The sequence below is a fragment of the Chelonia mydas genome, chromosome 3, assembly GCF_015237465.2.
Source record: "Chelonia mydas isolate rCheMyd1 chromosome 3, rCheMyd1.pri.v2, whole genome shotgun sequence".
Lineage (NCBI taxonomy): Eukaryota > Metazoa > Chordata > Testudines > Cheloniidae > Chelonia > Chelonia mydas.
Window position 1 is genome coordinate 194,207,636 of NC_057851.1, and position 25,916 is coordinate 194,233,551.

The following is a 25,916-nucleotide window of genomic DNA, read 5'->3' on the forward strand; positions in this document are numbered from 1 at the left end:
AAATTCAGCATTTAATGACTCAAAGGTCCAAAATAATAATTTGTCTTCTGATGCTCTGTCAATAAAGATTCCAAATAGCCTGATTCTTAAGGGCACTTGGGGATTTTTTTTTAATTAAACAAAGCTGTTTTGCCTTATTCCCAGAAACTGCTTTTAGCAGCTACAGGGTTTAGTCAGATACATTATATGCAAAGCAATTGTTTCTGAAGGATTTAGCTCTTACTGAGTTTTAATCTGTAAACAACATTAACCCATTAATCAATATCTAATTTAACGTAGCTTTGCTGGTCTCAGAAATTCAGTGCATACAAATGTCAACACATTTTGTAAATCAAATAACATTTCTGATTTAGATTACCCCAAACACCTGTGTGTGTGTTTAAAGTGAATACATATCTTTTAAAACGGAGCAAGTCAATGAATTCTACAGAAATGAAGTGAGTTGGGTGGCTTTTACAGTCTTTCAAAAGTAATTTTTGAGCAAATTTGGGCCAGATCACATCCTCAAAAAAAAAAACCCTGGTAGATTCCCTTAGCAGCATCTAGTGTAATTATAATCAATAAACAGGGGCACACAAATCCCATTAGTTAATATACAGTCACAAAAACCACCTGCTGTTCTGTTTTGCATATTATAAAAGTCAGTCATTGGGTTTAATATTTGACCTGCCTTAGTAGTTGACTCATTTTCGTCTCAAAGAAGCCAAAAGGAGTTAACTCTCTTCAGTGCCTTTGAAAAGTCCAGCAGTAGATGTTAATTTAAGGATTTTAACCAGTTAACAGTGTTTTTTTAAAATCACATTTTGCTGAAATGCAAACTGTAATTAAATACTAAATAACTGATTTACAGTCTGACCTGAAATCAGTGTGTGCCTGCTGTGTAAAAAATGACCAAGTATGTGCACGATTATAGTTTAAGCTACTGGCACATCCTGGGCCCACGGATAGCAGTCAGTTTGAAAAGCCAGGGCCTCGGCACTCCAGTATCTCCATATATATACTTATTTAGTTGTGCAACATTTTGCTTACAAAATGGAGAGTCAGAAGTTTGAAAATAAGTGTGTGAAACATTTGCATTAATGTGATTTCTGCAACATGATTACAGTTCAAAACAGCCAATTTATAAACTCTTCAAAAATGGCCTCTTGAATTCACTGTATGCAATTTTAAATTAATTTTAAAAATACTGAATGCTCAAGGATCCTAATAAAACCACTCTAGTGTAAACCTGCACTTTTCATTTTAGCTTAATCCCAAATAGCTGAAACCAGCTGTTTGAAAGCAAACCAAAAAATAAAGGGCCAAATCCCTTTTCTACTTCAGTACATTATGACACTTGCATGAGTAGAGGTATGGCCTAAAACTTAATTGTATTTGCAGCCCAGATTAAAAACATGCAAGTAAATCGAGAAATAATTGTTTCCCTAGATATACTGAACTGGGACTAGAGGTGTGGGTAGCATTCTAGGGCCGCAACCCTGAAAACACACACAAGTACATTTACACATGAGAATAGTTCCATTTTACTTAATGAACTATTCCTACACAAATGGTTATCTATAGGTGGAAGCACCTGCAGGATGACTGATGCTGTTGAAGTCTAGGGGATTTAAACATGTGCTGAAATGCTCTGTTGAGTAGAGACTAATTTAAGATGAGTTTAAGTGTCTTGCTGAACTGGGGCCTTAATCCTTAAGGAAGAACACAAGTCACTTAAAATTACCAACAAAGGAAACTGTTATTGAACACATACACATAATTGATCCTCTGAACTTGTAGTATATATTTTTGCATCGTGTTCAGTAATTCTTGGGGGGGGGGGGGGAAGAATGCATTTTCAGTGTCGTTAATAGTAAAACTGTAATCGGTTTAAACAATTTGAAGTCTGGTTTTTTTAAGTAAACTCAGTACAATGTTATAATTGATATGACAGGTCTGTAGTTTATTACATTTATTTAGTTAATCCATATGTTTTCCTTCATCACTTAAGGCCTGATTTTTAAAGGTATTTTGGCACCTACAGATACAGTAAGGCAGCTAGTGGGATTTTCATAAGCGCCTACATACCTATCTGCATCTTTAACTGCTTAAACACATTTAAAAATCTAGCCTTTAGACTCCATCCCTGCAAACATGTGTGTACATGTCTAACTCTACTAAATCATCCCACTTAAGACTTTGGGACTACTCACATGGGTAAAGTTAAGTATGCATATAAGTGTTTGAAGGATCAGGACCTTACTACTGAGTAAAACCATTTTGATCATTTTGTTTCTAGGCTGATTACTTAATTTGGACATGACAAAGTTTGTTGTGATTTAAAATATTTACACTTAGCTGCCATTCAAATGTTCTTTGGTCCTAGAAACATTAACTATGTTGGAGGAATTTCAATGGAAAATGAAGGCACACTATGGCCTTCTGCAATCATGTGTAACAAATTTAGTGGGTATCTTGACACTATGTACTGGGGGGAGGAGGGGAGGATCACAGCCTTGAATTAGAAAGCGCACTGAAGGAAAATAACAGAAGACCCTATACAACAAAATGAACAAAAGCTAAATGGAAGGTAAGAATTGTTAAGATTAATTTGATCGATACACCTCAGTTCAACTACTTCCCCTGGATATTCCCACTAAACTGAACAACTGTATACTCAGGGCAAGCTACCGCACCTGATTCACATTTTAAACAGTGAGAGAAATTGATTAGCTCCTTCCTATGAAAGAAGAGAATTATATGACACCAGAAGGAAGGAAAACCCTAAATTACGCCAGTGGCTTTTCACTCTGCTCAGCTCCTTCTGGAACACTGCCAAGACACAAGTATCAAGGGATACTTTAGAGCAACATATTCCAAATGCAAAAGTGCCAGGAGAATATGTTAAAAAAATTAAATTGTTCTGTTCCAATATTCAACACTCATGGACGTCTGAGCAGAGCCTGCTAATTATCTCATTTGCATGGACTGTATGTGAAATGGTATTTTGAAGAATTCCATCAGAAAAATCTTTGAAAGGCAGACAGTCCGGTCTGACTGGCTAGCCAGCATGCAGAATTGATTTCCCTTTTTTAAAGGAAGAAGAATGGCAAAACACTTATATTTCTACAAGCATAGGTGGGCAGACTTCTGGAAATATCTCCATCTGCAATTTCACAGACAGACTGTTTTGAACAGCGCTCCGGAATGTGTAATTTCCTCTCAGAGATTAGAATTTTCCTTCCTAATCATGCTCTCATTGAAGTGAATGGCAAAATTCCCCACCAACAGAAAGACTGGGCCAAGTATCATTCCAACTGTCCAACAAGAAAAGTCACTGCCTTTACTTGACTCAATATCTAGATAACTCAAGAGCAGGAGGAAAAGGGACTGAATGTGCAACCCGTGTATCCCACTCTCAGGAAGAAATCTATTTTGGCCCTAAGCAGCAGCAAGTAGCCTCTGTGGTGGTCGTGCTGGCCCATGGAAGCACTGCAGGCTTCTCAGGCTGTTCAGTGAGAGAGGATCCTCCCTCTCCCCCTTCCCCCCGCCCCCCAAGTCCAAAATGATAGTCTCCCATATTTAACAGGCACAACATATTGCAGTCAGGAAACTTGATTTAAGGCCCTTCATGTTTTATTAGTAATGAGGGATGCTGAAGGCAGGCAGAGTTGTAGGAAAGAGATCTTTACACTGAGCAGGTTGAGAAGCCAGTATTTGCCTGGTGGCAGCCTAGTCACCAGCTTGCAAACCTGACGTCAGGCTGAACTGACCCTCCTGACCCCAACTGAAATATGACCCTCTTTCTTCAATCCCACTCATGGCATTACACATCCCCAAAGTAGTTTTTTAAGTTACCAGTGTGCCGGATTGTTACAGGGTTTGTTGAGGTCTCTGCAGCAAGCTGACTTATCTTCTGACTAGTTCAGCCTTCTACAAAGATAGCACTTGCAGCGCCTGCGGATTTGAGTTCAAAAGAACACATCTGTCACCGGAATCTGGCCCTTTGATGTTCTAATTTAATTAAGCACCAGCTGAAAGTTCAAAAATTGTTGTATAGGCAAATGGAAGCACTGTTGCTTATTTATTATATTGAGGTTTGTTACTGAAAGAAGCTAGAGGCTGGAGCCAAAAACATTCTTTCAAACAATTTTCTTTGACACACAGAGATATGTAACTGAATAACTTCCAACAGGTGCTAAATTAGTTTCTTCCCAGAATAATGTTTCAGCTGAGTTTTAAATTTGAGATAGCAGTCACCGCTGCGTGTGTATGTATAATATTATTTTATTTTACTGTGGAATAGTATTCCTGCTTTACTTCACTAACTTGCCCTGTAGTGACATTGTATGACTCTCTTGTTCATGATAAAACAAAATCTGAGATTTTACAAAAAGAAAAGGAGTACTTGTGGCACCTTAGAGACTAACCAATTTATTTGAGCATAAGCTTTCGTGAGCTACAGCTCACTTCATCGGATGCATACTGTGGAAAGTGTAGAAGATCTTTTTATCACAAGTACTCCGTTTCTTTTGGCGAATACAGACTAACACGGCTATTACTCTGAAATCTGAGATTTTAATCATCTTAATCTTGTGGAGCCAAATTTTAAAAAGAAAAACAACACAGTTACGTCTGCAAGTATCTATATTTTTATACAAACAGATACCATGCCGGACTCTCAGGTAAATGCGGTATAACTGTCCATCTACATGCAGATGTATTTGTGCATGTAAATGGAAGGGTTTGCAGGCGCAGGTGATTAATACATATTTTTGTCGGTGGAGCCATCATGTTCTCCTTATAAAATGCAGTACTGCAAGTTATTTCAATAGCCACACAAAGTTTATATCCAATCTACTGTGCAAACATGTATTTGGGAATCCCGTCAACAAGGAACTAGTTTTTGCAGCATAAAAGATCATTTTCAGGTTGGAAAAAAATTAAAATAGATCACCCTTAGTCAACAGAGCCCTCCTCTCCATGCAAATTACACATCAAAAATAAAGACAGAATACCCTTGCTGTTTTCTTCATTGCTTTCCCATCAACACCGCTAAACACTGAAGTCCGCATATGAGTTTTTAAAATAATTTAAATCAAGGAGGTCTGTACCTATTGAAGTACACATTTTTAAAAGCTCTCAAATTCTCTGCAGAGAATATCTGGCTATGATGGGAGACTAATACAGTGTTTGACTTTTTTTCCTCACTGGTTTGTTGGTCTCTTTCGTGCTGTCTGCAGTCACACTTCATGGTCTCTAGCATGAGAAAGGCAATTCCTTGGAGCAATCTTACAGAAGTTGAAAAGAAAAGGAGTGCTTTAAGTGCTGAGAACCTATAGGGATAAGATGTAATTCCAGCCTGATTGAGGTTATTCTCAATAACTAATAAACAAGAGCAGAACTCCTCTGTTACAAAATCATTCTTCATAACTATTGCCAAACAGCTCCCTGCCAAACAGTTCTGCTTTTTCTTCTCCTCCAAATCCAATTCCTACAATCCCTGTGGTTTATACACTAGTTTCAACCCCCTTTTCAAATCCTCTTCGTTTCCCTTCCCTGACACCCAGAGTCCTCCACCCAACATAGGGTAACTTAATATTAGACCTCATTCGGACAGCCAAAGTAAACTTAAGAGCTTACCTAAAAATTAGAAGTTGGTTAGGTACCAGTGATCATGATCTGGTTACATGTATGGTGTGCAAACTGATTATGGTGCCAACCAGTAATCTGGAATTTTAAAAGGACCTATTTCCCAAAGCTTAAAGCAGTTGGTGGCATAACTGACTGGGAACTTTAAATTTAAGTGGGAAGTGTTAATGAAATCTGGGTATTGTTCAAGGATGTCCTACTGGATGTCCAAAAAGCCACAGTTCCACCGACACAAAAATGATGATACTGGGCAAGAAGCTATTTTGGTTAAAAGGAGATGTGGAAGCAGTGATAAAACATAAATTAATACATGAAGGATGGAAAAAGGGGGAAGTAAATAGTAATTAATAGAAGTTGCGTGTTAAAAAATGTAAGTGACTGATGAGGGAAGCCAAAGGTGTCAATGAAATATCAAAGTCCAATAGGGTTAGGGATAATCAGAAGGTGTTTTTAAACATATTCGGAAAAAGAAAAACCTTAGGCCAGGTAGAGGTCCATTGTTAGATACAGAAAGTAAAACTGCAAACTGTAATGCAGAATAGGAAAAAGCATTCAACGGATATTTCTGTTCTGTATTTGGAATGAAGAAAGAAGATGTACCCATCCTATATAATGCTGTGAATGCAATAGAAAGGTTACCATCTGCAACAAAGGAAGGTGTGAGGCAGCATCTGATAAAATTAAACATTTTCAAATCAACAGGGCCAAGAGGAACTCTCGGAGACAAATCCAGTAGAGAAAAGGTGCTGTTAATTTGCTATTACTGTAGTCAGCCTTGCCTATTAAGAAATCAAAAGTTACCAAACTATGTTATATACCTTAGGAGGATTTATCAGAGAAAAGGTGTCCCAAATGTGCTCTGTTACTTGAATGGCCAAGTAGTAAACGCTCTATTGGATACAGAAAGATCCCAGGCTGTAGCCCATAGTCACTGGATTCCTGTGAAAGACTTAGATCAAGAGAGAACTCAGAAAGGAGTCTGTGCACATGAAGACAGGAGGTTCCACCCCCCCACACCCCCCACAGGAGTGCTTCTTGGCATAAACAGCCAGCAGTATTTTATGTAGCTGATAGTAGTGACAAATTTCCCATAGAGTTCCCTGTTTTAGCAGATTTACTAACTGAAAACCCAGTGTCTGTGTGGAGACTAGATCACAGGTCAAGAAAGGAGGAGGAATTTCCTTCTCTGAGTTAGACGGGGCTCTTTTTGGGAGGAGAAAACAAGATGTGGAGGAGATGGGAAAAACACCAACAGGGTGTCAATTAGGGAACTGTCAGGGGAAGGGGAGTTGGAAGTAGAAGATGTGTGGAATATACCACTAAACTTGGGACAACTTCAAAATGAAGATATTTTCCTTCAATTCATAGAAATGGTTAACATTCATGGAGTACCCGTAGAAGAGGTAAAAACTACAGAAGACGGGACAGATCAAGAGCATGTCCTGGGAAGTGATTTACTTTGTGTTAAGGGTTGACAAAAGTTTGTAGGGAAATGGTCCTGAAAGCAGGACATACTAATCCTTGGGCTGGACGCTTAGGGTACGTCTAGCCTTTGAACTGGAGGTATGATTCCCAGCTCAAGGCATACTTGTGGCTAATTCTCAGCAAGCTAGTATGCTAGAAATAGAGTATCAGCACAGCAGCGCAAGCGTGGAGAAGGGCTAACTGCCATAAATACTTGCCCCTCCAAGACCCTTGGCTCGTAACCCGGGGTAGTTAGCCCCTCCCGCTGCTCACGTTGCTACAGCTACTCTCTATTTTTAGCATATTAGCTTGATAAGAGCTAGAGCAAATATGTCTCCTCAAGCTGGGACTCACACCTGCGGCTCAGTGTAGGCAGACCTTTAGGGCACAGAAAAACAATGCATGCTAGAGTAGCGAGACATGTTTATCGGTGTGGCATGTATCGGCAGGTATATGACTATATTAGAGCCTGCTCTGAATGCCAGATAGTAGCCCCAGAAAAGAAAAGTGATCAGGTTCCCTCTTATTCCACTACCAATAATAGAGGTACCTTCTGATAGCCATGGGCCTAATGAGTCCTCTGGAGCACGGTCACTCAGAATACTGCTGTATCTTGCCACTGGATGACTATACGACTCAATACCCGAAAGCATTTCCCCTCAGATGCATAAAGGGCCAGCAGGTTGTTGCAGCCTTGGTGCAGTTATTTGCTTAGACTGGAGTGGCAGAGGAGATTATAGCTTACCTGGGGCCTGAGAGCAGCCTTTACCCTGGTGGTCTTCCCTTCTTTGTATTTCATAAACATGACCCTGACGACTGAACACAACCTTTGTATAAAATCATTACAAAATGAACTCCAATGTGTTTGTCAGGGGGAAAAAACCCAGTGATGTGTTTAAGTGTTTAGTAAGCCTGGTGCTTCTTTTATATTATATATGAAAACATGTAACCGATTACTTTAGCTGGTATAGAAGTTATTGTAACCCTATATGGAATAACTTGTCTCTCTCACTCTTCTCTTCTACGGCAAACTACAGAAAACAATGTAAAATGTCATGCTGAGCTGCAGATTTGCAGTGATTGTTTCCTCTATATTTGCTGAGCAGCTACTTTATACTTGGGCAGACAATTATTCAAGTGAATGTAGCATACCAAAACATTGCCAAATATGGCATGTTAGTGACAGAAACCAAGTCAGAAGCCATCACTGAAGGGAAGGATTTAGATGGATTGGAAAATACTTATGTGTAAAATGCCAATCAATTATGCAACCATCTTCATTATTCGGTGGATATGAAAAATTACTCTTCTGAGGAAATGTGCTTAAGAAGAGAGCATATGCAGTCATATACTTTTACATTCACTGTTTTTTCTCTGCCAATTTACCAACTGTAGAAGTATCTCAGCACTACTGCACATTACAAAGCATTATCTTAGACTTTAATTTCCCAAGAACAAAGCTACAGTCTGTACCTAGCATGCTCATGCTTCAATTCCTGCACCAAGACAACTGCTGCTGAGGATGTGAGGCAGAAAAATCTAGACACTAACTCATGATATTTAGATCTACAAATGAACATACCGTATGACAGCAGGTAATCCCAGGACAGTCTCTTTAAATCAAGTTCTTCACAAAAAATGATAGCTCCAACATCACAGTAAAGAATGTTTGCATACCTGCTATATTACTCTACAACAATTAAACATAGATTAAACGTTATACATAAAGAGCCAGATTTTTTAAATCACTCAGCACCTACAAATGGGACCAGGTATTTCCAAAGAATTTGTTCCCATTTGGGCACCTGAATGAAGTGGCTAGATTTTTTGAAAGTGCTCAGAGCCCAGTAAGAACAAGCAGCCCCATTCAAACAACATGTACAGCAGTGGCCTATTCCTCAGAGGACATTATCAAAAACTATTTCAGCTTTGTTCTTTGCGGCAGCATCACTGCCTGAGAGCACCAAACATTTCCTTCAAAATTAAGATAAGTAAATGGAAACTTACTTAATTTTTCAAAATAATCAATCTGAAAAACTGGAACAGTGAACATGTAGAATGTATTAACTTGTCCTGATTATCAGAGGGTGTTGTCAGCTGCTCTGTTAGACTATGTAGGGTATTCTCTTGCTGTATTAATCTCATTTTTCAGAAATTTAGAACCTAAGTGGGAAAAAAGTCCTTTTCTGTGGAAATCTGGCATACAAGGTCTCATCTGAAGGAGCTTTTTTCACCCAAAAATATAAAACTAAATGGTAGTTGGCTGGTGTCATATATATAAAGGGAAGGGTAAACCCCTTTAAAATCCCTCCTGGCCAGAGGAAAAATCCTCTCACCTGTAAAGGGTTAAGAAGCTAAAGGTAACCTCGCTGGCACCTGACCAAAACGACCAATGAGGAGACAAGATTCTTTCAAAAGCTGAGAGGAGGGAGAGAAACAAAGGGTCTGTGTCTGTCGGTATGCTGCTTTTGCTGGGGATAGACCAGGAATGGAGTCTTAGAACTTTTAGTAAGTAATCTAGCTAGGTATGTGTTAGATTATGATTTCTTTAAATGGCTGAGAAAAGAACTGTGCTGAATAGAATGACTATCTCTGTCTGTGTGTCTTTTTTGTAACTTAAGGTTTTGCCTAGAGGGATTCTCTATGTTTTGAATCTAATTACCCTGTAAGGTATTTGCCATCCTAATTTTACAGAGGTGATTCTTTTTTACTTCTATTAAAAGTCTTCTTGTAAGAAAACTGAATGCTTTTTCATTGTTCTAAGATCCAAGGGTTTGGGTCTGTGGTCACCTATGCAAATTGGTGAGGATTTTTACCAAACCTTTCCCAGGAAGTGAGGTGCAAGGGTTGGGAGGATTTTGGGGGGAAAGATGTTTCCAAACTACGTTTTCTCAGGAACCCAGATAAAGTTTGGCGGTGGCAGTGGAAGTCCAAGGGCAAAGGGGTAAAATAGTTTGTACCTTGGGGAAGTTTTAACCTAAGCTGGTAAAAGTAAGCTTAGGAGGTTTTCATGCAGGTCCCCACATCTGTATCCCAGAGTTCAGAGTGGGGAAGGAACCTTGATGGCTGGTTTCTGAACAAGTAATAAAAAATAGAAATTCACATGCTTCTTTGGTAATTATAAAAAACTGTTATTAGACAACTTACAAGCAGTTATCTCAAATGGTGTAAACATCTTTTTAACTGACAAAGAAAATACAAAAGCAGACTGTTCATGCTGAAACATCAGCTGTGGAGGTCTCTCAAAAATTCTCCTTAGTTGGAGTTGTGCATCTTGTGTCCTGGGTCCCTAACACATGTATGCAAAAACAGCCTAGACACACGATGAGGAAATAACACAAAGTCTCAGAAGCAGGAACCATTTTGGACCATCGAACATAGCTGAGATTTTTAAGACAACACTATAACATACTTAATACTCAGGAGTCTGTTCCAGATAGAAATCAGACTTCACATTGTTTATCATCTTTACTTGAGCTATTTTGCTTACACATGTGCGTGTGTTTTTACAGAAAGCAGCAATGTTACCATGGCAACAATTACAAAAGAGAGGAAATTCTACTTAAAGCTAAAATTCTGTACTCAACTGGCTCCCCCACTACTATATCACACTCTTGCACCTAGAAGTAGGCGCACACGTGGCATGCAGTATAACATGTGATATAACACATGTGGGACGTCGTATACATTTTGCCCTTTAGTGTCATACAGGTTTAGAGGTCTAGAATTAGTAGCATGAATGGGCCCCCTCTTTGTGCAGGAGCAAATGTTTAGATGTTTCATCACGCAAATCATGAGTCCTACCAGTAGTCCCTTGATCACAAAAGTAGCCATCACTGGCCTAACTCATCTGAGTAAGAAATACTCGCTCTGTAGCTAGATGGCCGTTTACTGAGTGCCCTCTAGTGACCAGGGGTCATTTTGCAGGCACCTGCCCCCGTGAGTCCTCTCTTGTGGGCCCCTTAAGGACTCCATACTGTCTCCGTTGTGGCTCACAGCACCCCTACCCAAGGCTCATTTAATATCAAATAAAGTTCACATAGTCCGCCGAGTCCCTAATCATAAAATCATCCAAACAGTCCTCAATGAGCTCCCAAAATAAGATGATGCTCATAACTCCATGGTTCATACTTAGCTCTGGTTCTTCAGTCAGCGCCCAGAGCTCTTTCTCTGGCAGTCTGGTCCACACAAAGCTGCCAGTTCCAGCCCTTTTTTGGCTAGTGCCTGGCTCTGGCTTCCTTATCCTGTCAAAGTCTCCCCTGTTCTGAAGGAGAAGGCAGTCTATATAGTGCCCTCAACCAAGAGCTCCTTCCCAGTTGGCTGGAAGACAGGGGAGCCCTTCATTACAGGACTCCTGATCCCGGGCCCGTAAATGAACAGTGTCCTGGGCTTTTCCTTTCCTCCTCCAACTCCTATTTCCCCAGGACCACTCCCTCTCTTCCCCTACCAGGCCATTTTCTGAGCCTTTGTTTATTCTAACACCCTGAAATGGGGGTCTTCTGTCCCACTTTATTCTTCAAGGGCTGGTACACCCCTTTGCACAGATGAACTACAAATTTGCAGAATTCCATTTCTTTATCCTACAAATTAAATCATCTTATGTGGATATTTCAGCTATATCCCACCCACAAAACCATCCTTCTATGGTCCTGCGGTCAAGGTCCTAACTATGACTCTGGAGACCTGTGTTCAAATCTTATCTCTGCTGGAGACCTCCTGTGTGACCATAGGTAAATCGCTTAATATGCCTTCCTGACTCAAGTCCCCATCTGTAGACTAGGGAAAATACTTAATTCTACTAATCTTTATCTGTCTTTTCTATTTAGATTGTAAACAGCTTGGGGCATGGACTGTCTCTTAAGTGTATATAAAGTGACCCCCAATTTCAGCTGGGGATTGTAGGCACAACTGCAATGTACAGAATAATTTTCACATTCTGAAAATAAAGCCTAGCACAAAGAAGGCTGAAAAATGACAAAAAAACCCATACAGGTTTTATTTATTTTTTAAGAGTCCCTTTTCCTATAATTGCCTGTCCATAACTGAGAGATAGGCAAAAATCAGACTTTACTTTTACTGTTATTTGTGATATCGTTATCTTTGGAAGAGTCTTTGAAGCAACACAAACCAACCCTCTGGTTGTGGAATGAACTGAGGAGTAGGGTGCATTCTGTCAGGTGAACAACACAAAATCCAGGGCAACAACTGGATACCTGTGCTTGACTGCCAGGGAACTGCCAATCCATCTGGAATAGGGACAAACCAACAACCCCACTGAATTTCAACAGGAATTAGGCACCTAACTCCCTTAGTTTCCTTCAAAACTCCCAGCCATTAATAGAACTTATCTTTACTGCTACCAGTATCATTTTAACACATTCAATTAATTATCTGTAATCTCTCCATGACGGAGTGATAGATTTTTTTAAAATTAACATAGAACTTTGCAGATAACTGTATAAGTTTTCAGGTACTTGTAGCTTGCATTTTGAAGTCAAAACTTCCTGATCCTGTTATTCGGTATTAAATCTATAGTGCTTCAATTTTCTGATTTCACCTGCTTTTCCTCCTCCTGCTCTTTCACCTCCATTCCAACTTAAGTGTTAGAATAGCGACCCGCTTGGAAAACACTCTATAATTCTGATGTTCATGACACTGTAAATACACCCAAGGGAAAACCTAGGTATCGTCCCTAACAAAAGGCAATTCAGTGCACACAGCGAAAGCCAGCTGGCTCAATAAGGTAATATATTGAGACCACACCGAATATATCATGAAAAAGAACACCGATCAAAACTAAAGCAGATGATGAGAGATGCTAGTAACCCACAGTCCCGGGTCTGAAATAATTACGTACAATATTTAGATCAACCGTATGAACACAGCCACACTGCATGAGCTGTACTGCAGCACATATTCAGCACAGACGAATAACAAACTGTAGTCTAGTGAGAAAATATTTTTCAGAAATTATTTTCACTACAGAAGAAAGGTGGGACCCCCCTTTTCTTTTTCTGACAGGCAAAAGCTTTACTTCTCCAATATAACACAACCTCGGCTTGCTATTTAGCAAACTGCATTCAGAGGTTGTTCCTCTGTGACCTCATTAATCTCCATGGAAACCTGCTGAGACTGACCGCTGGCCTGAAATAAGAAAAGGAGGACTTGTGGCACCTTAGAGACTAACCAATTTATTTGAGCATAAGCTTTCGTGAGCTACAGCTCACTTCATCGGATGCATACTGTGGAAACTGCAGAAGACATTATATACACAGAGACCATGAAACAATACCTCCTCTCACCCCACTCTCTCTGAAATCTGTGGCCTGAAATAGGTACTGTCATCTCAGATCAACTCAAAAGAAGTACAGGAAAAGACCTTTTATCTTCCAGCTATACATTGCTGCCGAGAGATTTGAACTTCCCTAGACTAAGGTACCAACTTTGAAAAACAAAAGGATCCTTAGAATTCATGAGTAGTGTGGGCTAGAAGAAAGATGTTTGCATTAGTATAGTCTACTATCCATTTGTGTAGCATTATATCATTGCAGGAAGCCAGCTGGGGAGAACAATAAAGAGTTTACTAATCCTTACTTTCAGGTGTCATCAGGGAACACCCCTCTTCAGTGGAGTGCAACCAGGTGGAGCATGCTTTTTTCCCTTTGCCATGCCAACGCAGCCACTCATCATGACTAAGCTCCCTGCTCTGGAGTCAAGGTATCTACTCTATTAGAGATGTTTTACCTAGCAAATAGATCTATCCCCAAATGGGTCTGTTTCATGCTGAGTTAAACTGAGAGGGTAACAGACCAAAAAAAAAAAAAAAATAGAGTGAAGGTCATGAACTCTGCCTTTTGGTTTTTTTTGTTTTTTTTTTTGCAAGCAGCCTAACAAACTGTTAGGTTTCTATAATGAAATTATATTTACACACACACACAAATGTGAATTAATCTGCCTTCTTAAAGACAAGTTTTAAAAAATGATTATACATTAAGAATTAGATCTCTCTGACATTTGTATGGATGCAAATGGTATGTAATATTGAATAAACCTCCATCGCTGAATTTTATTCAGTGGCTGTTATGAATTTCCACTGATAAGTAGCATAAAATTGACAATTCTTTCAAGAGGTGTAAAAGAAAAGAAGTGGGCAGATATTTTTAATAACTTACAGAGGTGGGGTATGCACTGTTGTAGTTGTTTTGGTCCCAGGATATTAGAGAGACAAGGTGGGTGAAGTAATACTTTTTATTGCACCAACTTCTGTCGGTGAGAGAGACAAGCTTTCAAGCTCACACAGAGCTCTTCTGCAGATCTAGTAATAGAAGTGTAGTGTTGACTTTAGCTGCACTGATTCATTTGTTTTTAGCAGCACAGAGAGGTACACAAAGAAATATAGGACCCAATTCTGCAAATATAGGACTCACTTTCAACTAGCAAAGGGGTGGGCAAACTTTTTGGTCCGAGGACCACATCTGGGTATGGAAATTGTGTGGCGGGCCATGAATGCTCACAAAATTGGGGGTTGGGATGTGGGAGGGGGTGAGGGCTCCGGCTGGGGGTGCAGGCTCTGGTGTGGGGCCAGAAATAAGGAGTTTGGGCTGTGGGAGGGGACTCCGGGCTGGGACCGAGGGGTTTGGAAGGTGGGAGAGGGATCAAGGCTGGGGCAGGGGGTTGGGGTGTGGGAGGGGATCAGGGGTACAGGCTCTGGGCAGCGCTTACCTAAGGCAGCTCCCGGAAGCAGCAGTATGTGCTGCCTCCAGCTCCTATGTGGAGGCGCGGCCAGGCGGCTCTGCATGGTGCCCCATCCGCAGGAGCTGCCCCTGCAGCTCCCATTGGCCACGGTTCCCAGCCAATGGGGGGTGCGGGGGCCACGCTTGGGGCGGGGGCAGCGTGTGGAGCCCCCTGGCTGCCCCTACGTGTAGGAGCCAGAGGAGGGACATCCCGCTGCTTCCGAGAGCTGTGCGGACACATGGCATGCACGGAGCGGGGCAAACCCCCAACCCTGCTCCCCAGCTGGAGTGCCAGAATGCGGCAAGCCCCAGACCTTGCTCCCTGGCAGAAGCTAGAAGGCCAGATTAGGCCCCTGGGCTCTAGTTTGCCCACCCCTGGACTAGCACTTCTCAGGATCAGGCCCTTAATTACTCAGGGCCACTCCTACACATGCTATCTTGCACAAATCATCCCACTGAAGCTTAGATCATAAGCATTTTAGGCTGGAACCATATTTTGTTCTGCTTGTACAGTGCCTAGCACAGTGTGGTCCTGGTCCATTACTGGGGCTACTACAATATAATAAAATAATTATTATTCATGTCACCAAGGCTCATAGGATCAGGACCCTATGCATATGTAAAACTTTGTTTGCTAACAACATTCAGGGCATGCTGCAAGGCTCAGCTTGTCTTCCTCACCGCTAAGGAGCTGGTTGGTAGACAGAGCTGAGTGGCTGCCATATGCGACTTTGATGTGGGGGTTAATTAACTTGCTATTTTATGATGCCACTCTGCTATATGAATTGATCCGACTGATAGGTCCACTTGTTTATGAGTGTATTTTTAAAGAGATTGTCTAGGATTTCCAAGATCATTTTAATAAATGAAATTGTTTTAATTGCAGAGAAATAAAAATCCACATAAATTACAAATTCAAATGCACATTTATTAATGTTAATATAAATTACAGATGTGTTTCTTATAAAATACAGAGGCCTTGTTCCTGCAAACTCTTCCATGGTCTACCGCAGGGAGTGGGGCTGGAGGCCACCTGGGGCCCAATTAACATTAAGTACTAGCCAAAGTTCTTTGCATATAAAATAAATTTTAGGTCCTTTGCATGGCCACTCCCAAACTTTAATGAGCAGAAAGGAAGCAGGATGTGGGACTGGTTTGTTGTTAGCAAACAAAGTTTTAAACAGCCCGAACCCCGCGAGCCCGAGTCAGCTGACACGGGCCAGCCACGAGCGTTTAATTTCAGTGTAAACATGCCCCATGAACTGGGTGACATGTTATGGGTTGAGTTAAAACCCCATTGAGATTGGTAAGTGTGAACTAACCCTTCAATTAAAGTAGGTGTAAACATAAGCACCATCTTAGGCCTGGTCTACACTAGGAAATTAGGTCGGTATAACTACATCGCTCAGGAGTGTGAAAAATCCACATATCGGAGCAATGCTGTCTACACCTAATGCCCGGTGTAGACAGCACTAAGCCAACACGAGAATTCTCCCGTCGACCTAGCTAGCACCTCTCCAGAAAGTGGATTACCTACGCCCGCGGGGGAACCTTTCCAGTCAGTGTGGGTAGCGTCTTCACTGAAGCGCGGCAGCTGCGCTGCTGCAGCCTTTTAAGTGTAGACGAGCCCTAAAACAACAAGGAGAACGTGAACCTACGCAGCAGCTTTTGGCTAAGTATTGTTTTGGGTAAGGGTGTGTGTGTGAGAAGAGAGATCACACAGAAACCGAGGGGAGACAAAAAGATGGAAGGGCAGCCTGAAGAGCTCTGAAAGAAACCTTGGGATAGGTTTTTGGGTTGGGGATGGAGGCTGGAAAAAAACTGCTCTGGTTGCTGTGAGCTAAAGAAGCTGTTTCCTGCCACTTGATTCTTCCTGTGTTCAGAGACACATAGGGGGTCCAGAGAGCAAGTGTGAAAAATCGGGACAGGGTGTAGGAGGTAACAGGTGCCTATATAAGACAAAGCCCCAAATATCGGGACATCAGGTCACCCTAGAGACACAGGACTTCGTACAGTCTTTGTAAATGAACCAAACTGCATCAAAGAAATACCTGAATACCACCAATTTCTACAGCCAACTAGAATGCCCACAGAGCCCCAAACTTGGACTGGCCGCACACATCAAAAAAGGGAAACAACAACAACATAGGTTAGCCAATTATCAGTACTGAGCCAGACTCTGTCCTCAGATACACATGTAATAACCACACTGATGACAGGGGAATTGCAGGTGTGTATCCATGGGCAGGAGTTAGCCCACTGTCCTGCTTTCTATCTATAGACTTTTTTCCCCCCCAAAAGTGCTCATTATTTTTACGATAGCCGCACGTAGCCAAGCCATGGGAACACACTGTCTCGAACACTTGTCAAGAGTACAAAAACCTGCAGCCAGAAGTGACTCGGTACATTAGATTAGAGCTACTGAAATAAGATGCCTCATGAGGCTTTCCTCAAACTCTGCAAATTTGGCCCACTTTAAACCACCTTTCCTGTGGCTATTACCTCCGGCTAGAAGAAACTGTGATGCAGCCAATGCCTTGGTAATTCCATAGTTAGCTGGAAGGAGCAAAACATTGGATCCTTCTCCCCCGTGAGATTTTGTAAAGTACTTAGCCATCACCGGCTCTGCAACTAGAATCCCAACCACTGCTTGAAGCTGCGTATATCAAGGTCTAGTGGCGCGGGGGCGGAGGGGGGGGGCGGTGGGAGGACAAGAAAGACAGAAAGAAAGACAGAAAGGTTTAGAAGTAGTTATAACAAGCTACGTTACCAGGCAGCATCTCCCAACCACCACCTTAAGAAAATGGCACACCTGTTTTTGCTTTAGAACAATGAACCATTCCAAACTGAAGCCAAGGCGGGGGGGGGAAGGAATCTTCCAAACCTCTGATCATTTGTAAAAGAGACTCAAGGTCCTAGCCTCAGGGCTAAGGAAAGCAAAATATCACAGTAAGGTGATAAATTCAGTCTTCCTAAGCAAAGGCACAGGCTGTATCAACATCCTGACAGCTCTTGGTAGGCAATCCATGCTGTAACACTGATAATGTATCACAGAGTCATTCATTCATTGCCTTCAATTTACAGCGTGGCGGTTAACAAGCAAAAGAGCATCAGGCATAGAACAGCTGAACTTAAACCTTTTAAACAAACTAAGCAATAAACCTGTGTGCAAAGGCTTCCTGTAATAACATCAGCCCTAAATATCTGTCATTGCTTCTAATATTTTCATCGACCTAATTATTCTGCTAAACAGGTCTCAGCTGTGATGCAATGTTGTGTATTTGATTCCTAGTTACTAGTTCCCTACTGCAAGGAGTGAGTCTCCTTGGCAGGTTTTTACACTTTGAAGGTGCTGCTGTCAGTGACAAAAGCCTATCTGAACACAGGGGATGTTCAAACAGGGTGTCACGTTAAGAAATTAGAGAGAGTGTAAAAATGTCAAAACCAGCTACTTCCTTCTCAGTAATGGTGATTCCGAGATTGCATACACAGGCTATTAAATTTGGTCCTCCTGGGTCCCAAAACATTGTTAAAGGGATAGCACTGGATTCAGACACACTTTACATTTCTATTTCTTAGAAATAGTTTCTATTTTAAAAAATTAGTCAAATAGAATCACTTTTGATAATCTGAATTTTAAATAATTAGGGTCAAATTCTGATCTAAGAACCACACGCACACACAAGCCAGTAATAACAAGCAGCATTTATCTACCTATGCACCTAAAAAAATGCTCCAGAAAGCATTATATCTGCCTAGTTTTCTTCTTCAATGGTAACCTTGCTTCTGACTCCTTTCTTTCTCCTTGCTGTGACTTGCCTATTTCAACACTATTTAGAACTCCATAGAGAATGGCAGTTTGTTCTTTATATCCGCCTGCTTTTCTGAGCTTCTGCAATTTGTTTGCAAACCTTAACATAGGTTATTGTGCATCTTCCCAGTCTCTTCTGATGAGGAGGCGATGTTAAAATTGGAGATATTTACAAAAGTCTTATCTTTGAAGGTGAAAGTGTTAGAGGAGTTATTCAAACAATTTCAGGTTTCCAATCTCATAAGAGATTATGTAGATAAATCTAGTCTATTCAATTGCTATATAGTTATGGCCTTCAGAAATATTTACTAGATGAGGGGGGAAAAACCCCACTTCTTTTAATTTCCAAACAGTCACAGAGGAAAGTTTTCAAAATTTGGCTGGAATTGAAAGTCAGTGAGACTTAAATTCACTTAGGTACTTCTGAGAGAGAGGGAAGAGCATCTTCACAAGCAGGCTGGCTAACCTAGTGAGGAGGGCTTTAAACTAGGTTCACCGGGGGAAGGAGACCAAAGCCCTGAGGTAAGTGGGGAAGTGGGATACCGAGAGGAAACACGAGCAGGACAGCACGAGAGGGGAGGGCCCCTGCTTCATACTGAGAAAGCAGGACAAACAGCAAGTTATCTCAAGTGCCTATATACAAATGCAAGAAGCCTGGGAAACAAGCAGGGAGAACTGGAAGTCCTGGCACAGTCAAGGAATTGTGATTGGAATAACAGAGACTTGGTGGGATAACTCACATGACTGGAGTACTGTAATGAATGGATATAAACTGTTCAGGAAGGACAGGCAGGGCAGAAAAGGTGGGGGAGTTGCATTGTATGTAAGAGAGCAGTATGACTGCTCAGAGCTCCGGTATGAAACTGCAGAAAAACCTGAGAGTCTCTGGATTAAGTTTAGAAGTGTGAGCAACAAGGGTGATATCGCGGTGGGAGTCTGTTATAGACCACCGGACCAGGGGGATGAGGTGGACAAGGCTTTCTTCCGGCAACTAACGGAAGTTACTAGATCGCAGGCTCTGGTTCTCATGGGAGACTTCAATCACCCTGATATCTGCTGGGAGAGCAATACAGCAGTGCACAGACAATCCAGGAAGTTTTTGGAAAGTGTAGGGGACAATTTCCTGGTGCAAGTGCTGGAGGAACCAACTAGGGGCAGACCTCTTCTTGACCTGCTGCTCACAAACCGGGAAGAATTAGTAGGGGAAGCTAAAGTGGATGGGAACCTGGGAGGCAGTGACCATGAGATGGTCGAGTTCAGGATCCTGACACAGGAAAGAAAGGAGAGCAGCAAGATACGGACCCTGGACTTCAGAAAAGCAGACTTTGACTCCCTCAGGGAACTGATGGGCAGGATCCCCTGGGAGAATAACATGAAGGAGAAAGGTTTCAGAGTAACAGCCGTGTTAGTCTGTATTCGCAAAAAGAAAAGGAGTACTTGTGGCACCTTAGAGACTAACCAATTTATCTGAGCATAAGCTTTCGTGAGCTACAGCTCACTTCATCGGATGCTTATGCTCAAATAAATTGGTTAGTCTCTAAGGTGCCACAAGTATTCCTTTTCTTTTTATGAAGGAGAAAGGAGGCCGGGAGAGCTGACTGTATTTTAAAGAATCCTTATTGAGGTTACAGGGACATACCATCCCGATGTGTAGAAAGAATAGTAAATATGGCAGGCGACCAGCTTGGCTTAACAGTGAAATCCTTGCTGATCTTAAACACAAAGAAGAAGCTTACAAGAAGTGGAAGATTGGACAAATGACCACGGAAGAGTATAAAAATATTGCTCGGGCATGCAGGAGTGAAATCAGGAAGGTCAAATCACACTTGGAGTTGCAGCTAGCAAGAGATGTTAAGAGTAACAAGAAGGGTTTCTTCAGGTATGTTAGCAACAACAAGAAAGTCAAGGAAAGTGTGGGCCCCTTACTGAATGAGGGAGGCAACCTAGTGACAGAGGATGTGGAAAAAGCTAATGTACTCAATGCTTTTTTTGCCTCTGTCTTCACGAACAAGGTCAGCTCCCAGACTACTGCACTGGGCAGCACAGCATGGGGAGGAGGTCACCAGCCCTCTGTGGAGAAAGAAGTGGTTCGGGACTATTTAGAAAAGCAGGACGAGCACAAGTCCATGGGGCCGGATGCGCTGCATCCGAGAGTGCTAAAGGAGTTGGCGGATGTGATCGCAGAGCCATTGGCCATTATCTTTGAAAACTCATGGCGATGGGGGGAGGTCCTGGATGACTGGAAAAGGCTAATATAGTGCCCATCTTTAAAAAAAGGGAAGGAGGAGGATCCTGGGAACTACAGGCCAGTCAGCCTCACCTCAGTCCCTGGAAAAATCATGGAGCAGGTCCTCAAGGAATCAATTCTGAAGCACTTAGAGGAGAGGAAAGTGATCAGGAACAGTCAGCATGGATTCACCAAGGGCAAGTCATGCCTGACTAATCTAACTGCCTTCAATGACGATATAACTGGCTCTGTGGATGAGGGGAAAGCAGTGGATGTGTTGTTTCTTGACTTTAGCAAAGCTTTTGACACGGTCTCCCACAGTATTCTTGTCAGCAAGTTAAAGTAGTATGGGCTGGATGAATGGACTATAAGGTGGACAGAAAGCTGGCTAGATTGTCGGGCTCAACAGGTAGTGATCAATGGCTCCATGTCTAGTTGGCAGCTGGTATCAAGTGGAGTGCCCCAAGGGTCGGTCCTGGGGCCGGTTTTGTTCAATATCTTCATTAATGATCTGGAAGATGGTGTGGATTGCACCCTCAGCAAATTTGCAGATGACACTAAACTGGGAGGAGAGGTAGATACGCTGGAGGGCTAGGATACAGAGGGACCTAGACAAATTAGAGGATTGGGCCAAAAGAAATCTGATGAGGTTCAACAAGGACAAGTGCAGAGTCCTGCACTTAGGACGGAAGAATCCCATGCACTGCTACAGACTAAGGACCGAATGGCTAGGCAGCAGTTCTGCAGAGAAGGACCTAGGGGTGACAGTGGACGAGAAGCTGGATATGAGTCAACAGTGTGCCACTGTTGCCAAGAAGGCCAATGGCATTTTGGGATGTATAAGTAGGGGCACTGCCAGCAGATCGAGGGACGTGATCGTTCCCCTCTATTCGACATTGGTGGGGCCTCATCTGGAGTACTGTGTCCAGTTTTGGGCCCCACACTACAAGAAGGATGTGGAAAAATTGGAAAGCCTCCAGAAGAGGGCAACAAAAATGATTAGGGGACTGGAACACATGACTTATGAGGAGAGGCTGAGGGAACTGGGATTGTTTAGTCTGCAGAAGAGAAGAATGAGGGGGGATTTGATAGCTGCTTTCAACTACCTGAAAGGGGGTTCCAAAGAGGATGGATCTAGACTGTTCTCAGTGGCAGCAGATGACAGAACAAGGAGTAATGGTCTCAAGTTGCAGTGGGGGAGGTTTAGGTTGGATATTAGGAAAAACTTTTTCACTAGGAGGGTGGTGAAACACTGGAATGCGTTACCTAGAGAGGTGGTGGAATCTCCTTCCTTAGAAGTCTTTAAGGTCAGGCTTGACAAAGCCCTGGCTGAGATGATTTAGTTGGGGATTGGTCCTGCTTTGAGCAGGGGTTGGACTAGATGACCTCCTGAGGTCCCTTCCAACCCTGATATTCTATGATTCTATGATATGAAAGTGTTATTCATAGAGCTGCGGATCCACACGAAAACCAAATAACTCTGGCAGTATCAGAAGTAGGTACTGGAAAAGGAACAAAAATTCTGAGTGGATATTAATTAGTGCAATATGGTGTAGAGGGGGGGAAGAGAGGGGAGGGGTAGTGATTAGAAGAGAACACTGGTCATTTGGATTCTTGTTTTTTTTCCTAGTTCTATCACGTGGACTTGATGTGTGATCTTGAACATGTCTAGTTAGATTGCAGGCTCTCCAGGGCAAGGATCGTGAATTCCTATTTGTTCATATAGAGGGAGTGCACTGTGGGTGTTGATGAAAGCAAATAATTAGTAATAATAATAAAGGACTAATATGACAGATGCTATTGATTGTCACTTGTGTAGGAGAAACTGCAACCCACTGCTACAGATTATGCTCTAACACTGCCATTTGAAAAACTGAAATCAACATTTAATAATTGTCATTTATTAGAAACTCATCAAAATGCAAAGTCCCACCTGATTCAAAATGTTAGAATATTACAATACACAGAAATGCAGCACAATCACATTGGAAAACCTAAGTGCCACTAAGAATGTGAATGCAAGTGTATACATTTTGCCTTGAAACGGCAATCAGCATGTTTTTTCTTCTTACCTCCCCCCACCCTTCCCCATTATTCTGGCATTCCTGGGTATCTGTGCATTTTGTTAACCTTCAAAATGCTATAGCAAAATTATCAGTCACATACAACACCAATGATTCTGAGAGGTAATCTGGATGGACAGGCTGGAGTGGTGCGTTTTCTACTCAGTAAAGATAAGGAATAGCAAGCACATGGGCATTCAGCAAGCAGTACTGCCCGTCTCATCTGCTCTCCGTCATTTAAACAATGAGAACACCCTGGATTCCAGTGAAGGTCACTGTTCCATTAGAGCCTCATTCATTGCTATTCACATGGTTTCTGGAAGGGGTATTTTTCGTCAGACCCTATAAGAATTCAAAGAAAGACTGTGGCTGCTGTTCCTCAGTGGCTGGGCCATTGCTGGCTACTTTATCTCTTGGAATTAATTCATCCATTCACAACTTCTGTGAGAATAACGATTTGTTGCATGCAAAGCACCGCAGCCCCAGCTGTCTTTCCAGGAAAGGGATATATTTCTTCAACCCCTCCCCATCCCTGATTTAAGTGCCGAGTATCTCTTGCACTGTTTGGAGGACGTGGGTGGAAAAGACGAGGAGACAGGCAATACGGTGGGTTGTTATTTTCTGGTAGATACGTCGCAGGGGACGTGAAATGAGAGGGATTTGGTACTGGGATACTTGTGTGGCCAACAATTTTGTGGGTGTGGGAAGGGGGTCTTATTCTATTAGCTTCCCTCCTTCAATGCCTCTTTTCCAGAGCTTCCAACTTTGTCTGGAGTCTCCAGCACAACACGGGTGGCAGGAAGCCATATTTAGGACCATCGCCACCACCAGGACAGGAGTCAGAGATTTGTTAGGCTGGTTCGGAGCCAGCGGAGATGGGTCCATTTGGCCCAGGGTTCTGATAGGACTAATCAGTCCATTCTAGAGTGTTTAGGCAGAGTAGGCATCTCCTGGGGGCGAGAGTGTCTGAGTGTGAGGGCTGTGGTGGTGATTACTGAGGCTCTTCCTAATTTTACTAGATTAATCAGGACGAAACTCGACAATTTCATGAGTGGGTTGGGTTTATAGGGCACTTGGCCACTCAGCGTGTGGAGAGAGATCCAGGTAGGGTTTGGGAACCATCGGGAAAGGTGGCTGATTGTTTTTTAATATCCTCGATTTCTTTTCCCCCTGGAGAGGGACGCTCAGAGGTAATAAATGGGATTTATACCTTGTCCTGGGAGACTTTTCCTGGGCAGGCAGCTGTTCCCCTGCAATAGATACTGAAAGGTGACTGAGCAGGTTGAGTAATGCTGCTGTGAGATAAGGTCACAGCAGACCAAAGAGATCTCTCTGGGTGCTCGAAATCTCTGCTTCCTGTTGCAACAGGCATGGAGAGACTAGGCAATTTGAGCTCTTCCAGACACAGGCCAAGAAGTCAACATTTATTAGTCCCATAGGTTTCTCATCCTGGCAGTTCCATGATGTTCATTGCGGGGTCACTGGTTAATAAAGTCACAACCACCCCTTTAACTATGGATTTTGTTTGTCTCCGCGAGAACTGGATGGATGATTTGGCTGGGCCTTTGTTAGCTCAGGTACTCAGGTCAGTATGAACCGAGAGAAAGCTGGACGGGTGCCCTAGCTGTGTTGTATGCCGATTTATTGAGGGGTCGTGCCCTGCCTTTGTTACGGCAGTTTGCAAACAGAGTGCTTTTCATTTCTCAATGGCTCCACAAGCAGCACTGGTGCCCAGAAGAATACTTTTTCATTGGCTACACAATTAAACCTCTCTCTCCAAGGTGGTCATCCACACCATCACGACCTTCTGACTACTGGCATGAGATTTCCTCAGGTCTGGCCGGGCCAGCTAATCTAACTTCTGCTGCTGCAGAATGCAGTTGCCCACCTGCTCATCAGCATCAACCATAGGGAATAACATTTGCAATGGCTACCTATTCACTTCCCGGTGCAATTCAAGCTATTAGCATTGTCTTATAAAGCTCTGTATGATCTGAGTCCTGACTACGTGGAAACCGCCTCTGTCTCAATTCACTGATCCTTTCATTCAGTTCTACATACAATCTCCATATAATAGGATCTATGTGAAGCCAAGTACATATTCAGCTACACACAATCATTATTCCAGAACAAAAGGTGATATGTCAAACCATAAGTTTAAACTTCTACAGAAAACAAAAAGCAAAAAAAAGCCATTAACCTTGCATTTGCAACTGCTAGTCAGTTATCATTGCTAGCCTACAAGCAGGTAACTTACCCAAGTAGCTCTCGATTGGCTGGCTAAACAGCTGGACAGATTAGACAGATGTGCTGGGAAAGTCTTCCTTCTGTAAAATAATAAAACAGATCAATAAGGCTGGTGCCATCTACTGAAATCTCCTATTGGAAAAACATCCCTTTGAAAGTCCAGAAATGTATGGTATCAAGAGAAACATTTAAAAACAAGCTTTGGTTATGCCTTTGTTAAATCATGGGAAAGTAACAGCTATATGTCTCCTAATGGAAAAGAGACAAATCACAACTGATAGCGTTAGAAGCTATGGATCACACACACCATTTCCCACTGCACTGAGCCAGGATAGATTTCAACATTAGTAAAGCATCCTAAATAATTAATAAAGATCAGAAAGCAGCACTTGAATAACACTGCCATATCTGTAATCTTTCCAGAATAAATGTTAGCTGACTTTAATAGTTTTTGCTGAAAGTTCTTCTTTAGATGAGCACAATAAACTTTAGCAGAGACTTCACCTGAGAATGGCTAATAGACAGCTGGAGTAACAAGGGACCAGTGAACAGTACAAGAGACAGGAGTTATACAAAGTGGAGGAAAGGGCTTTGCCATATTGCATATGGCACTAAATACCCAGCCTGCCATGGGGCCACGTTTCATTGCACATACAGGCTGTGGCACTTGAAAGAGTCAAGGCAGCATATTACTTATATGTTATTTGTAATAAGACAACAGATGGATATGGACAGACAGA

The 25,916-nt window shown here is 42.2% G+C and overlaps 1 protein-coding gene across 12 annotated transcripts in view; it reads right to left on the bottom strand.

The window, feature by feature from the left end:
- Positions 1–25,916, bottom strand: part of PLCB4 (phospholipase C beta 4) — a 323,966-nt gene that overhangs the window by 184,656 nt on the left and 113,394 nt on the right. For all 12 annotated transcript variants that reach the window (XM_043544061.1, XM_043544062.1, XM_043544054.1 and 9 more), the window contains exon 3: positions 25,187–25,256. In XM_043544061.1, coding sequence (XP_043399996.1) covers positions 25,187–25,256 — 70 coding nt within the window. The remainder of the gene's footprint in view (positions 1–25,186; positions 25,257–25,916) is intronic.